Source organism: Plutella xylostella, chromosome 8 (assembly GCF_932276165.1).
Source record: "Plutella xylostella chromosome 8, ilPluXylo3.1, whole genome shotgun sequence".
NCBI lineage: Eukaryota > Metazoa > Arthropoda > Insecta > Lepidoptera > Plutellidae > Plutella > Plutella xylostella.
In genome coordinates, this window is record NC_063988.1 from 720,891 (window position 1) to 735,023 (window position 14,133).

General features: G+C 37.6%; 1 protein-coding gene across 14 annotated transcripts in view; it reads right to left on the minus strand.

Moving 5' to 3' along the window:
• LOC105384337 (broad-complex core protein isoforms 1/2/3/4/5) overlaps positions 1–14,133 on the minus strand; it is an 81,861-nt gene that overhangs the window by 6,572 nt on the left and 61,156 nt on the right. For 7 of the 14 annotated variants that reach the window (XM_048622731.1, XM_048622734.1, XM_048622733.1 and 4 more), the window contains 5 exons: positions 9,798–10,036; positions 9,204–9,386; positions 8,373–8,858; positions 7,408–7,570; positions 7,107–7,163 (listed from right to left, as the gene is read on the minus strand). In XM_048622731.1, the coding sequence (XP_048478688.1) occupies positions 7,107–7,163; positions 7,408–7,570; positions 8,373–8,858; positions 9,204–9,386; positions 9,798–9,983 (1,075 nt within the window). In that variant the 5' untranslated portion in view covers positions 9,984–10,036. Of the gene's footprint in view, positions 1–474; positions 745–1,170; positions 5,702–7,106; positions 7,164–7,407; positions 7,571–8,372; positions 8,859–9,203; positions 9,387–9,797; positions 10,037–14,133 lie in introns of those variants that run through there. The other 7 variants (XR_007266568.1, XR_007266567.1, XM_048622739.1 and 4 more) reach the window with 7 other exon arrangements.

Here is a 14,133-nt window from a genome sequence, read left to right on the forward strand (position 1 = left end):
GCGCAAGATATATCTGTTAAAATATCGAAGAAATGTATGAGGTTAATAATAATAACATTAATGTATAGGTTATACTAATAATATGCACTGTACACATTGACTAACTACACAGTTATCACGGTTTGTAAAATCAAAAAAGTTTTTTTAAGGAAAGTTCTCTCATCAACCACAAGTACACAGATACACGTGAAAACAAAATGATAGAAGCATGCCTCAAGCAACACAACAACGTCAAAACTGCGAAACCCGATGGGAGGGGGCCTTCTTCAGACAGGGGGTGTGGGATTCAAAAAAATATAATCAAAACTTGTAAATAAATTGTAAAAAAAAACATAATGTTTCCAAAAAACAAAAAAGGACAACCTTAGTCGTTAGCAAAATTCTTACAACCCTAAATCTCAATCTTAGATCCTAATGATTAAATACAGTCTGTTAATGAGTTAGATGTGGTCGTGTCTAGGCTACGGTTCTGACCTGGCATGGTGTGGAGGTTCTCCTTGCGCCCGCGCCAGCTCCGCCCCAGTAGTCACTAAAAAAACCGGATTTGGTCCGTTTCGCCGGGGCGGGACTTGTGGTACGTGTATATGTGGGTCATCAGCGAGTTGCGCGAGCAGTACACCCGCTCACAGATGGTGCAGCGGTACTCTTCCTGCCTCTCGGCGTGCTTGTCCGCTATATGCCTCTTCAGAGACGCCTTCGAGCACAACACTTTCCCGCATAGCGTACACGTGAATAACTTTTTACCTGAAAACAGACCGAAAAACAAAATAGGGGCTATCAACCCCGTTGGCGATATGGTTCTTTTTTTTTTTGGTGGTGGTGGTGACCCTGACTGGAGTGAGCTTATGCATTTCTGTGTTTCATTAATTGCTTAGTAGCTTAATTTACTGATTCAAAGAAAACAAAGAAACAAATCGGAAATTGTAAATCAAAAGAAGGGAAATCATAGTGTAAAAATAATAAATAAAGAATGATGAGAGCTAGAGTGGCCGATGAAGGTGCATGCAAGGAGGCGATGAAGGATGCGTAAATTAAAAAGTTAAAAGCAAGCCACAGATAAAATAAACACGGCTAACAACTCTATGTTCTATTTTCAAACAAACTAGGCTTTCAAAATGCTAGCAAAAAATAACATAGAAGGTTCGTTCGGTCGTTAATAAAACATATTAATTTTTGTATATTTGTTTTATTAAAAACGCCATATCATTATTAGGATTTATGTAGTTCAGTTTAACGATTACAATTACATTTTATGAGTAGTTATGTGAAGTATTTCCATAAGATTAAGAAAAGAAAAAGGACTGTTTTGTTACATATACAGGAAGTTGCGAAATATACTACGTAGGAAAACTATACTGCAGTCCGCAAGGTATACAACAATTGTGTTATTTTACAAAATCATCGAATTATACATTTTTCTACTTGATGTTTAATGATATATTTTTATAAAAAACGCGTTATGTGAATGGAAGACAAACTTAAAACAATTTCATTAAAATACAATAGATAAATGGACTGCACCTTAACTCTTACAGACAAAACCAAGTTGACTTCCGAAGAAAGATCAATAATTTAAGAAAAAAATAATAAAATTTCAATAAACAACCAATAAATTAATTTAGATTCCTTATAAAATAAGCATAACGCCAACAAGAAGTATAAGAACACATTGAATAAAGTCGTAACACGTGATGTGAAATTGCCTTAACATTTTAAGAAAAAGATAAAAAAAACTTAAACAGGTCACAGAACAGTCTTAAACTTGCTAAGATCCTAACTACTGCAGTTTTAACAGGGATGTGTTCTGCCTCCTAGAACACGGTGTTTCTCGTCCCCCTCTTTCCCCCCCACAAAAATTTTGAGATCACCAAAACAAATAGCACCCACCAATTTCCATCATAAAGATCACACAATCACAAAAATTTCGAGTAATACCAAAGCCAAAATGAGAATTCTAGGTTACAAACCAACGGCTCTTTTTTTTAAAAGTAAATAATTGTACATTTTTTTAATTTGATTTTTTTTATCTAATCACATTTATATGCCTAATAGTGTACAATTCAAACGCGTACTTAGTCTAATCAGTCTATAGCGTTTATTTAATTTTTAGCAAAGGTTTTTAGGTTACAAGGTGACAGGAGTTTTTTTTCTAAATAAATTCATTCTTAAGGACTCCACTAGAACTATGATTACAAATAGCCAAATAATGACCGCACTGCCAGTGCAGCACATCCCTGTATCGTCACATATACACGCTATATCTATATGAATTCAGATAAACCTTAATCTTAACTAGTTAACTAATATTTCCCAAACCCAAATTAACAATAATTCTACAACTAAGACAATAATAAAAAACAACAATCCTAAATTTACGCTTTGCATTGACACGCAAACAAAAACATAACATTGTTTAGAAACGGAATGTTGCATTCAAATTTAGATTTTTCTTTTCGATCCCCAAAATTTCATTTTTTTATAACATGAAAACGTTCCAATTTAGCACCAAATCTTAAGTCTTCCAATTAGATAAAAGCTACAATAAAAAGCTTACTACTTACTTAACAAATTAATGGCTAAGCATATTGTATATGAAATGTATCTAGAAATAACAACAAAACTGTATAATTATAACTTAGCATTATAAAAAAATTTAGGAAGCCTCTCATACTTTTTAGTTGGAAGTATAAAGCGTTGTAAATTACGTTTCACCGTGTTTCAAAAACACTTCTCCTAATGTTTTAGAAGTTTATGCAAAATATGTCTTTTTTAAACAATAATAATTATGTAAAGCAGGCACTAAGAATTACTTAAAGTATATATGTATATATAGTTAGTTATAATTTATTAAAATTATGTTTCTACATTTACACTTAGGTATTCTTAAATTCGAACTAATTAATAGAACAAAAATAACAATATTGGATATTGACGACTTTCATATTACATGCTAGGGTAAGTCGGCTAATGATGTTAAGTTATATTGAAACTACTTATAAGTAAAATATATTTTAAAAGTTATATTATAATTATGTAGAGTTGAGTTTTCAACTACTTGGCAAGTAAGAACCGAATTTGAAAACATTAACTTTGGCCATATCTCATAAATACCTTAAACATGATTTCAACATAGACTCTACTGACCCCCCCCTAAAAAACTACGAGATATTGAGGGGAGGCAAACTCTCTAGTAGAATATAATTACATTTTCACGAGGAATTTATGAATATGGCGCATAATTCTATATATTTTAATTCACTTCGTTTAAATTTAGGAACATCAAACACTGAGAATGAGAAATTTAGTATTCTATTGCATATTACTTTATAGTAATAAGGTAGTAAGCTGTTGAACCGAACAGCTAAAAACAAGTAACGAAACACTCATTTTAATAAAAACAAGAATTAACAAGATGAAGGTACAAGAAAGAGTACAAACGAAAAAATATAACATTACAGTTGAACACAAGAGCGTGATATAAACTTATACTTAAGTAAAGTATGAAAAAAGTTATTTTTATAACTTATAAGTAACTAAACTATTTATTTTTTAATAGCCATATTCATGCGCAAAATGGCACTTTGCGATTCACATTTAGATATTACAATCGCTTGTCTTGCGTCGTATACATTCAATAAAAAAACTTAGCATTATAATTTTTAACTAACTGTTATAAAGTGACGCATTGTATAGTGGTGGCAAAATTGCTAGAATTATTTGTTAAACATAAATATGAGTGTGATGTCAATGACTATTTTGTATTATCTTGTCCCGAAAATAAATAAGTATTTTGTTGTTTATCCCGGAAACTTTAGTGCTATTCTGCGGACTAGTTTTGGTGAAAATTATGTATATCCCTCTATTTGGTGCTTCGGTCTATCGGTGAAAACGGCAATCAGTCTTAAAGATAGATATAGACAACAATAAAAAACACCTAAAACAAAAAAAAGAAACGAAGGAAAAGAGCCTCATGAAGCCAATTAAATAGTATATATTTTTTCATTAAATAATTTCAGTAATCTCGTTAAAAATAGCTTAATAATGAGATCATATAATAGAATTAAATAAATTGCCAAAATATGAACACAATGATGAAAATAAAATATGCCTCATTCCTTTACTTATTCGAACATTGTTTTTTTTTAATATTTAAGCCTAATATATAAATTTGCAGCACCAAGATTAAATCTTTTTCAAAATATTTTTCTCTTTGCGTTATTGTCGCATTTAACATTTAGTTTTTAAATTCGAGAATCTCATCTCGAGAATTTACCGCAGTATTGCACTTTTCAATCTACCGATAAAATCACTGGAATGTCAAAAAGTTACATCCGAGTCAATGTTTCCGCATCGACGGCCATTCCAGAGCGGTCATAGATTATGTGACGTCAACATCGAACTGACAGACAAGACGAGAAGAATAGGAAACCATACCTGCCTAATCGGCTGAAAATTGTTAATGAGACGGAAGAGATACAAAATTTAAACATTGAACTGATCTTTGAACTTGTAGAAGTCGATGGCGTGGTGCTGCGGCGGCAGCTTGTCGGTGGAGAGGTTCTGCGGCTGCGGCGGCGGGGCGGGCGCGCCGCGCTGGCGCCGGTGGTAGATGCTCTTGTGGTTGTTGAGCGAGTTGAGCGTGCGGAACACCTTGTGGCACAGCGAGCAGCGCGCGGAGTGCAGCGGCTGCAGGTGCTGCTGCTCCGTGTGCCGCTTCAGCGTGAGCCGCGTGGACAGCAGCTTGCCGCACACCTCGCAGCGGTGCCCGGCGCCCAGCGGGCCCACTAACACACACAACAACCAACATTAGCGCATTAGTCACATGCCCCCCCCACATCCCAGGCTACTGCGTCGTATCCAACACCACTGCGACCGCTCGCATCCAACGGGTCCCATTCCGTAGGAACCAATTGGCACAATTTTTTAGCACCATCAACTGTTTCTCGTGATGTTTGTGTGGCAATTTTGAGACTAGAACCTGGGTTGTAGAGGCAATTCAACGTGTGATTCGAATTCGACTAATGCGCTTTTTAAAAAGGAACGTTGGTCGTTATGTGTGTACCGATCATAGATGTCCCAATTGGTTCCAGAGAGAGTCTTGGGGCGAGGCGGACGCTACCATGCCTCGGCCGAGCGGAGGCGTGCTAGCGACCGGGCCCGCCACGGCAAGCGAACGTAATATTACAGTAAGTATACGATTAGTAACAATAAACTATAGATATAAACGAGTTATGATGCGCATGCAATAGGTACATTCAAATGTAAATCTATGCTAAGTCTGTACAATCGAGAGTGTTAGGAACATATCGCGTTACAATATATAAAACTTAACAAAGGTCTACGGGCAAGAATATGGCGTGAGTTTAGAACTGTTTAGGTGGTTAGGATGGCAGCTTAGTTTCGGGTGATGGCATCGTTTCGTATGGCAACAGTTTGGGCTTGGCTCTGCGCGGTTGGCGTCAGTTGACGGGGTAGAAGGGCCCTGCGCCGGCGGCGGGCGGCTGCTGCTTGCGGTGGTAGATGGACTTGTGGTTGCGCAGGCTGTTGAGGCTGGAGTACACCCGCCGGCATATGTTGCACACGGGCTCGCGCGACGGCCGCATGTGTACGTTCTGAATGTGCCGTTTGAGCCGCGTGAGCGACGAGAGGCTCTTGTTACACGGCTCGCATCTGTAATCTTCCTGGGGGGTGCGGGCGCCACCTGGCACACAATACAAGCAGTTAGCCCCACTCGTCTTCCGAACGCACTTTTAATGCACTTCTTATCGTAGCCTCTTTAATTCTGAAAGCACCGCCACCCCCCTTTACAGTTTGATGATAGCCGTCCGTCGCGTCGTTTATATAATGTGAAGCGGATTAGTTACGGATAGTACGTGTGACGTGTCTAGTGCCTGGCTCTAGCTAGTGACGTCACGCGCCGCGTCAGTGTGGGGTCGTCGTCGCTGGACGACCGTGTGTGTGGTGAATTAGTTCTACTCGGACGGTGTCAAATTAATCGACACAATAGTGTTAATTTTAGTCCTCAGTGAAATAATGGAATGTTTAAATGAAACGACGCCACATTATCTTCGCAAATACTAAAATCCATTGTCCAATCTTCAATAACCGTGTCCCGCTTATTTGACTTGTGCTTTCCCAACACAATGAGATTAAAAGTAAGTAATTTGAGAATGTTTCTAGAAACATGAATGATTCATGGGATCCGCCGTCGCGGTTAAGTAAATAAAGAAGAATAATAAGAATATCTTCTAAGTTCGTAATACTTATAATAATCCGGTCCGAATTCGGGGAAATGTTTCGCAATTCTTAAATATTTAATTCTTAACAATTTTGTGTGAGTCTTATTTTTTGTAAGTTATGCTATTCACAATTTGTATGTTTCAGCCAATTAGGTAATCTTACATATTTCATGTGCACTGCTAAATAATGCTTGATAAAATGAGGATGGAGTGTTTAGAATGAACTCAAAATAAATCAAACGAAAAGTAAGAAAATAAATTGCTAATCAAAAAATGATTCCAAATGAAAATAACTTGGAGACATGGGATCAAGGGTTAAGAATTTTCCTGACACACAGTTTTTTTCAATCACATCTAAAAACAAGCTAGCATTTTTTCTTCCATTTAAATTACACTATTGTAGTAATACAATAAACATGCACGCCACATTGAGTTTTGGTTCAATGACTAACTAAAAATAATCTACCTTCAACACACAGACAAACCAGTCCTTTGATATGAAATCTTAGTAATTCATCAACTCAGATCAATACCTACGCGCGTCTCCATCGAACCAAAACACAAAAAGCTGACATTAATATTCAATACAGAACACAGAGCACAAATGAAGACATATACAAGAAGTTAAAAGGAGGTATATATTATAATACATATATATGATATAAAGTAGATTATATGTCACGTAATAATTGCCTCATACATTTTAAAATATAAAACCTAATAATGATATATAAACCTAATAATGACAGAGCAGAGAGGAAGCGGTGATGGTGGCATACGACAGACAGTGCATTAAAAATATCGTTTGTTTCAATATATGTAGGTAATGCATAAAATAAACTTGTTGCTAGACAAGCTCGCACTCACCTTGAGATGTGCCGGCCATGTCGGTGGAGATCGGGCTAGGCAGGCCTGGAAAAAGGACAAAAAACGCACATTGTAAGCACGGAACGCTCTTCTTCTAAATAAAAAGTAAGAAGGAAATGTTAAGGCGCCCTCCACCTAATATGTAATAAGTACTTAGTTTATAAATCTGTATCCTAATTATAAACTTCTCGATTGCATATGACTTCTTCCAATATCAACTGTGGCGTGTCATCAGATTTGCCATTACTAAAAATAATGTAAAGAAAGAAAGAGAGAGAGATAGACTAAAATAGATAATTACCACTCATGGAATGATGATCAGAGAGTCCGAGCGGGAACGGGTACTGGTTGGCGGCGAAGAGCTTGGTGTCACCAGGCTGGAGGAACGGCGACGGCGGCAGCTGCGGCGGCGGCGTGCGGTCCTCGGCGTCCGCGGAGCTGCCTCGCGACGGCGGCCCGCCTCCCTGAGCCAACCACCGTGTAGGCATTAATATACGATTCGCGAACATACTTAATCTTTGGCGATGATGAAATCATATTACACATTGCCTCCCAGAGTCAATGTCTTTGAAGGTATAATGAGAGGGTAGGAACTATTGATTGATCTTTGCCTTTTATGATCTGGCTAGAAGTTTGTAGTAGTCTGTCTTGGTGAACTTTTGATTCCGAGAACTGATTTCAGTTACCGGCTTCTAAGAAGGAAACTACGCAAAAGGTGAAAGTTGGAACACCAATCTAACTTTGGAATTAGCGCGGGGCTCCATCTTCTTTTATATGAACTGACATAAAATGTAAATCTTGTTTACGTTAAATAAGCTTACTATAGAATACTGATAACTCAGCCTAAAGAAAATATATAAAAAAAAAACTTCTGATCGCATTATTAATCACACGACCAATAACAAAATGATAATCCTAGGCTTCAGATTTCGATTCACGGTCACTAGGTCATTAGGCGAGCTGGAATGATATGCTTGATTATTTGTCACTCGAATACTCGAGACAATCGACACACGATCCGAACAGAGTTCCGGGTATCTAGCCGACTAGACGGACCGTCGGCTAATACTTAGTAACATCCCAACAATGTTATCTAACTACACTTCTTAGCATTAATAAAAAGGAACTATTATTATCAGCCTCAATTATCGCGTCACAATGAAGGTATTCAGCTTAGTTCGCGCTCCAGAAACGCACGCACGCGAAACAAAGATAGACAGCCCTATAATCTGTCAGAATGGAAAAGAGAAAGATGATAGAACTCACATGCGTCCTGTGGTGATGCGGCGGGGTGTCGTCGATGCTGCGGTCGATGTCGGCGTTGGACCCGCAGATCATGTCCAGGGGCTCGTCCTTCACCTCATTCATCAGCCTGGACGGCGACGGAGACCCAGAGCTGTTGGAGATCCCGTTCCCGTTCCCGGAGTCAGCGTGAGCCCTCGTGTTGTTGATCAGATTGTGGTTCTTGGTGGAGAAGTCGTGGACTTGCGATTGTTCTGTGTTGTTGTTGTCGTGGCGAGCGCGTTTGATGACGTCAGGCGAGTTGTCGGCCGATCGCGAGATGCGGCGGGGGGGCAGCGGCGCGCGGCGCATCATGGGCAGGGGGGGTGGCTGGGACAGCGCTTCCTCCAGCTTCTCGGTGTAGGAGGGCGTGTGCGGGGGGTGCGGGGTGTGCGCGGGGTGTGCCGGGGTGTGCGGGGAGGCGGCGGCCTGCGCGGCGGCGGCGGCTCGGGCCAGGCTCTGCACCAGGGGCTGTTGAGGAGAGATCTACATTTAGTCTTCTGCCGATGCTGGTGATGTGATGAAGACTTGGATTTCGAGGGTTTTTTTTAAATAAAGATGATGATGATATGCTTTTATGGATGGCTTGACTCGATCTTTACGTAAAACATAGTTTGTGTCTAGGAAAAAACCCTTAAGATCTTACCAAGATCCTGACGTCAGAACGTTGCCTAAGTCCAGTCCAAAGCACTTCACTACATCAGCAACCAAAACCTAATATAAACTCCCTTCAAAAGATTTATTTACAAAGACACCACACCTTCCACTACTTGACAAGAGACCAAGTTTTTCTAGAAAAACCTAGAAGCCACTTACCCCCTGAGCATCATCATGCTGCGTCAGCCCCGACACGCGGAGCACCTCAGCCGTCTTCAGGAAGGAGGAGAGGCTCCGCTGGTGCACGTTGACCTCGCCGTGGTAGATGAACTCGACCAGCGCGTGCAGGTCCGTGAACGCCACGTCTTGGAGTACGATCACTGGGTGCTTGCAGGGTGTTGACTGTGGGAGAAGACGGGGTTAGAGTGACTGTAAACGTCCATCGGCACTAGGCCAGCGTGGTGGACTAGACCTAAAACCCCAGTAGTGGGGACGGTCAACTGTGAGCGTTAAGAAATAAGTGATGGTTAGGTATGGGCTTCTGTGGTGTTAGACCAGGGTGCTTTGAGAGCTTTCCAAAGAATTATTTGGTTTTAGTAAAAAAAAAAAACTTCTTTAACTTCAGATATCCAGCAGTGGGGATTCGAACCATACACTGTCAGAGTGACTTATTTGATAGTTTTTTAACGTTTGTATATGGTTTGTAGGGCCCTATAATTGACAAAAAACAAATGAAGTCAACAAAAGTTTTCCCCGCTTTCCACGTTTAATTTTCCTCGAACGTTTTCTCAGCTGAAATTTCGTACAACTGACCTTCAACAGCTCTCTGAAGTAGGGGCTGCAAGCTGACAGGACCACTCGGTGAGCCTTCAGGCTCTTCCCGTCGCAGGCCAGCGTCACGTCCACGAAGTCCTCGTCATCTCGAAGGTTCTCGAACGCGCTCGTTATGCTGCTCTGGTAGTTATTCCAGCGGAGACAGAAATGCTGCGTGTCCACCATTTTGAATTTTGTTTTTTCTCGATTACAGGCTACGGAATCATGTGTGTTTGAATCTGGAATGCAAAAAGAGCGTTGTAGAGATGTTGTTATCAGTACTAAAATTACGATGATAAATAGTTGTCGGACGAGTATGAAAACTATTTGGCAAAAAGGAGTATTTCTCAGTGGCCAGTATTACGTTTGAAGAAATTGCATTTGAATAAAATGCGGACCTTTTTATTACAAAAATGAGGTCGAAACAGATAAAAGTGCTTTGCAACTTTCTATTTATGAAGTTAGGTATTACTTGATGTGATTTATTGTTTATTGTTTTTTATCTTCCGCCATTAATTATAATTATTTTTGCCCTATTTATTCACACCCTATTAAAGTCTAAAGAAAAGTTATGTATTTGTGCTAATTTCACATTGTTTGTATACCAACATTTTTGTTATTTATAATGAATGTTTGTACGTACTTTTACGAAGGGCTAGCCCTGAAGTCTAGCCATATTTTAGTGCTTGGTTCTGTTCTTACCAATACCAGAATACTATTAAAGCATTTTCGACATCAATCTCCACGCTAAGCAGTCGTTTTGGAGATAAGGTGCTAGTACCTTCAACTTTTCTAATACTTTTCTAATTTATTTTGTAGAAGGCGATACAGATAAGACTGCAGGCTTTTAAGGAACTACCCTTACTGTGAGAGGCCGGGAGCATTTAATATTTTAACTCTAATTTATATGCGTACCGTGGGACGCCATATTTATAGCATAATGTTTCCCGAAGTTGAGCGAGTAGAATCTTTCAGCGGAGATATTTAACTATAAAAGAGTTTATCAAAATTTTATCAAATATTTTCTTTGAAAAATCATATTTTGTTATTTATTTATAAAGCTTTGATGTTACTAGGCTAGTCTACTCGCTGCTAGTCGGCTAGTGCGCGAGTAGCTTGTAAAGTCATCCTGTGATTGAGCTTTTTTTAGAATTATTTAAATTTTCAATCTCATTCAAGTGTCCCATTGAAAATTGCTTATTATATCGCTTACTCGCTGCTGGCTTCTAAACTCACTGACTAGCAGATTGTAATGTCACAAATAAATTAGGTTTCTTCAAAGAACTACACACTGACTTGGTGAAAATGTATTAACCTTTAAAACAATAACAGAAAGGGTTCTGGAGTTTCTTAGGTTTCTCTGAGTTTCTATTGAAATTATGAAAACTTCAGGAGTCATTGTTGGATTTCAGTAATTTCTGTTATTTACAAAAAACAATAAAGGTTCACTTAGTGAGGTTTTCTGTTCTATCGTAAAAAGTTTTTCGTAGTATTGTTGCGAATTGGCTGTAACGAAATACAGGGCGTATTTTTTTACAATTCGCGTCTTTCTAGAGTCATACCTTTTTTTTCAATTTTAATTCTGATGATTATATTTACTTGTACTAATAGTTATCACATCGATATCGATTAATTGGTTATACAATTGATGTAGGTATAGCGATAAGTCAGCGTTTAACGGTAAAAGCTCAGTAACAGCTACTTATATTGTAAACGCAAAATGCCAAAAATACCTATGGGCGTAATGTCCCACGAGTCAAAACTTATGGAATAAAAAACATAACCTTGGCCTATTTCAGACATTCCTAAAACCTGTGCTACCTGAAACCTGAAGTATCACGACCGTAACCCGACTAGCCTATCATTGTTTTTCAGGCTACTCTATAACCACTATTCAGTATTGTTGCTTTGTTTGTAAACTAATATGAAAAACTACCATATTTGTACAAGACTATTAACTCTTAATGCAAGAAGGATAGGGTACATTTTACGATGATTGAGGTGCGAAATACGTTGGTGCTCTTGTATGCATGTTATGCGCTTGTCTACGTGTTAGCCCACAGTCTGCTAACGTATGCAGCTTAGAATTTTATCGACTGCTAAACTTTCAACGTGTTCGCAGTGTATTTTTTTAGACTGTGGCGCGATTTTTTACTTGGAACTGAATTGTTTGTCTCAAGTGAATCGGGTGTTCGCCGTGATAATTATGAATTCTGGATTCTCAGATTGTATGTCAGAATGAAACTAATCTGAACTGTCATAATAACTACTCGATTAAAATTAGCAATAATTTAATGAGTACCTAATTAAAAATAGATAAATTAAGACACACTGCCAAAATAAATTAATTAAACTGTAATAAATAGTTAATTTAACAGTTTTTTTCACATTTCCGAAGATATTATTAATAATAGATAGGAAAATGGCAGTTAAACGGCCTTTACCAAACGTCCTAGGTTCATTTAAGTTACTTAAGTAATCCTACTGGCGACCACATCGCTAATTCTTTTGAAGACACCCTTTAAAGATGGCTACTTTTACAAAATGCCTTTAGTAAAGCCCCTTTAGTTTTTTTCTGCAAATCCCATTCGTCTTGTCACACTTTCAATGGAGTTTTTGTATATTTAACGCCTTGTAATTAATGATTCGGATTTGGTTTGTATAGACGGATATATACAGGATGCTGCTAAACGCGATGGTGTTATTGATTGAAGGCGGACAACTGTTAATTTTTAAGATCTTAAAAAATCTATTACATAAATTTAAAACTCAGGAACGTAGGTACAATTAAGTAAGTAGGTATTGCATTTTTTTATTTTAGTAAACTGATGGTATAACTTGAGCTTTATATAGTTACACCCTGTATGTATGCAGATAGAACACCAGTACACACATGGATATAATAAATATGTACAGACCAAACGTATAATTTTATATGAGATTTGATTTGATGAATGGTTCATACGAAGTATAGCCAAAAAGTAGTTACATTTGTGTCTTTTCCTATCGAATCAAATGGGTAATCTATAAAGTGTATTTGTATATTAAATATGGAAAGTATTAGATGCGGTAGAGCCTATGTATGTAATGTACTTATTACGTAAAATTTTGATTTGCTCAACACTGAATTTGATAAGATAACAATTTATTTTACACTTTTTTATGCAGTTTGGATCTAAAAATATATCTTTAATTAACCATTATAAACGATTAAGATTAAAGATTCTTAATTATTATTTTTCATTATAAATGTGTGTTTAGACAGTAGGTACCTATGCTTAGAATGACTGGTATAGAGAGGATAGACAAAGAGTAGAGTAGTTTGTAAAATATTGACGTTCGATTGATGAATTTAGACTTTCACTTCCATAGCAAACGCGTAATCTTAGAATATGTATTAAGTATTTTATTAAGTTTATTTCATGTGTGTGTGCAAATAAAGAATATTCTATCTTTCTATTTTTCTCTGGATAGCTTCGCATCAAGTTAAAAGTTTACTCGTGATGGGACGCCGGATTTTTCATTCTACGTCATCTAAAAATATGTTCGTATCCATAGAAATGACTTTAGACACACAAAAAGGCGCTAGCATAAATTTATTTTCGACCATATCTATTCTATACAATAAGCATGATGCAACTCGCCCAAGCGCATTTATAAGTTTCTTTAAACAATTAGGCCTTGGACACTTGTTTTAAAACTTTATGTGCGATAGCTCAGTGCTATCAATATTAGAACATTTGGTTGACATTGCCATAGATAGCCTAACCTTATCTTGCGCATTTTTTAATACAATTTGGTAGTTTTATCTGCGCTCTAGGCTATCTTATCACGCCGTACCTATGTTGCACTGTGCAATTATATAATGCTGTCACTCCGCTGTCAATGTTATGTATTATAATTTATACATTATGATATTCATTTTTATCTGTACCTAATTATTAATAGTAATAATTAGCATGCATCGTCTGAAGACGTGGTGTTTTTTCTCCTTTATCGCTTGCTTACAATGATTGTTTGTAAGGTTTTTTAATATTTGAGACAGGAAATAGGATGTGTCAATAGATAGGATATCCAAAATTCAATTTATAAAATAACTACTATTGCTAACTTGACAGGAACCACATTCCACGACTACTTATCAAGGTTTGCTGAAATTGCACAGATGGTCTAGTTTGTATGTGTGCGATGTAAATGAGTGAAGAGTAAATATTAGAACGAAACAGTCAACTTCGGAATGAAAAAAATATTGAGGTGTGTATTTTAGGTATTAATGATAAAATCCAGTTTAATTCCTGGTCTAGTGAAGTAGAAAGGATACGAATACTGATATAGT